Source organism: Staurois parvus, unplaced genomic scaffold (genome assembly GCF_062004578.1).
Source record: "Staurois parvus isolate SC_StPar_1 unplaced genomic scaffold, SC_StPar_1.0 ptg000470l, whole genome shotgun sequence".
Taxonomy (NCBI): Eukaryota; Metazoa; Chordata; class Amphibia; order Anura; family Ranidae; genus Staurois; species Staurois parvus.
Genome location: NW_028318266.1, coordinates 3,111,646 through 3,114,098, shown reverse-complemented (window position 1 = coordinate 3,114,098; position 2,453 = coordinate 3,111,646). Strand labels below are relative to the sequence as shown.

The 2,453-nt window shown below is 41.6% G+C and overlaps 1 protein-coding gene across 1 annotated transcript; it reads left to right on the top strand.

Moving 5' to 3' along the window:
• The first annotated feature begins 286 nt into the window (after nt 1-286).
• Nucleotides 287-1,922, top strand: LOC149452556 (olfactory receptor 1M1-like). Its single transcript, XM_089689204.1, has one exon. It carries the CDS (start codon nt 709-711, stop codon nt 1,651-1,653), a length of 945 nt encoding a protein of 314 aa, XP_089545330.1. The 5' UTR covers nt 287-708; the 3' UTR covers nt 1,654-1,922.
• The last annotated feature ends 531 nt before the right edge of the window (nt 1,923-2,453 follow it).

The window sequence follows — 2,453 nt, the reverse complement described above, 5'->3', positions numbered from 1 at the left end:
TTGGAGGGGGTGGAACTGTCCAGGGATTCTGTGGTGTCGGCATAACTTGTCAGAAATAATTCATGCAGATAGCAGAAGAAGGAGAGTTCAGATAGAAATTACACTAGGATGTTTGGATTGCAGCAATTACACACTAAAAGGGGGTATGCTTTGTTGATTTTCTTTTTAAGAGGTTTACAACCACTTTAACATCAGGCAGACAAGTGGCAGTGGTCTTTGTCTGGTTAATGGTAATTGCTTGGTAATGCAATTCTTGATAACTCTCTTTTTTCTGTCTTGCAGTGAATGTTAGCGAGAGAAAATCCGGGTCAGCTGTTTCAAGGTTCCACGTGTCTCCATCTGAAGTCCTTTTAGATCTCAGCTACATGGCCCAGAAGGAACAGAGGACTCTGCAAGGGGGGCAGCACAGTGGCTAAGTCGGTAGCCCTTTTGCCTCACAACATTAGAGTTGTTGGTTCAAATCTCAAACAGCGTACCGCCTGCATGGAGTATGCATGTTCTTCCTGTGCCTGTGCAGGTTTCCTTCCACACTCCAAAGACATGCTGGTAGGTTAATTGGCTACATTTCTAAATTGTCCCTAGTATGTGTAAGTATGAATGCGAGTTGAGGTGAGAAATTCATTGACTTATGTCTTAGACATTCTCTTCTTATGTTATCAATAAACTTCTTTTGGTTGGTATCTTTCCTGATGGGTCACGCTTCCTAAAATGTGTCAAGACAATCAAACAAAAGTCACAGAGGTCTATCTTTTTGGATTACAAGGTCTAGAAAACTTCAAAACTCTATTCTTTAGTGTCTTACTTCTAATTTACATGGCAATAGTGACCGGCAACATTCTAATCATCTTTCTAGTGTCAACCAATAGCAATCTCAAAATTCCAATGTTCATCTTTCTTCAGCACCTTGCTCTCGCAGATGTCCTCCTGGCCACGTTTGTCATACCACTGATGGCAGAGGTTATATTAAAGACAAAGAAAAAAATGTCTGTTGATGACTGTATCATACAGCTGTACTCCTTTTTAAATGTTGGGTTTGTGCAATGTTTCTTCCTGGCTATAATGTCTTATGACCGATATGTCGCTATTTCTAGTCCTTTACATTACAGTTTAATTATGGATCGTAGAATCTGCTTTCTGTTGGGTTTTGGTTCTTGGGCATTGACTTGGACTCTAGCTTCAACTGAAATTATTTTCATAGCTCAGTTTGAATTTTGTGGCCTCCAAGAAATTGATTACTTATTTTGTGATGTGGGTCCAGTCGTGAAATTGTCCACATCAGACACATCTATCTTACAATGGTTTGACCTTATATGCTCTAGCTTTTTCTTTTTCTGTACTCTTACATTTATCATTGGGACATACATTTACATTTTTATCATCATTCTCAAAATTTCATCCTCCGCTGGCAGGAAAAAATCTTTTTCTACATGTAGTGCCCACCTGATCTCTGTGGCTGCATATTATGGGTGCATAATTACCATTTACCTGACTCCAGCTGATGAGAAGTCACCTTCCTTAAACAAGTACAGTTCTTTGTTGTACACTGTAGTGAACCCATTGGTCAATCCTATCATATACAGTCTGAGGAACCATGAGATTAGACAAGCTCTACATAAAATAGTTGAAGAGTTTTTGAGAAGAAAGGTCATATAGGTAGTGATGATCAGGGCAGTAAACAACCCTTGGCACCCCAGCCATGTGCCCAAGTCGTTTATTGTGTGCCCCCAGGCTGTCAATTAGTTTATCTTTGATGAATGTGGGTTTTTTTTGCAATCATAATACATTTATTTTTCATTTCAGTCATGTTGTCAGATTTATGAAAATTACAGTTATGGGTGTTTAAGTCATACTCTTTTTTTATAGGAAAAAATATTAAATTTGTCTTAGATATGATAAATAAACTACAATGAAATTACAACTTCCCCACGTGTCAGCTTATTTTTATATGGCTTAGTTATGCAGTATATGTGTTGACAGGGGCGTACTGACAACTCACGGGGCCCCGGGCAATAGGGGATCATGGGGCCCCTGTGTCCTCACCAGGGTCGGACTGACATCTCATGGGGCCCCCGGGCAATAGGGGATCATGGGGCCCCTGTGTCCTTGCCCAAACTCAGAAAAGCCTATGAAAAAGGTACCAGGGGCATCTCATGGGGCCCCCTACTGACCCCAGGCCCTCGGGCAGTGCCCGAGTTTCCAAATGGTCAGTCTGCCCCTGGTCCTCACCCACACCCAAAAAAACCTATGAAAAAGCCAATGAAAGGTACCAGGGACATCTCATGGGGCCCCCAACTGATCCCGGGCCCTCGGGCAGCGCCCGAGTGCTCAAATGGTCAGTCCGCCCCTGTGTGTTGGTCATAACAGTGGAGTTGCAAGGTCCTTTTGGGAGTCAGTAAAAGCCAGGATTTTATTTATTTTCAATAATGTTTATTGAATTTTTCAAGTGTACAAAA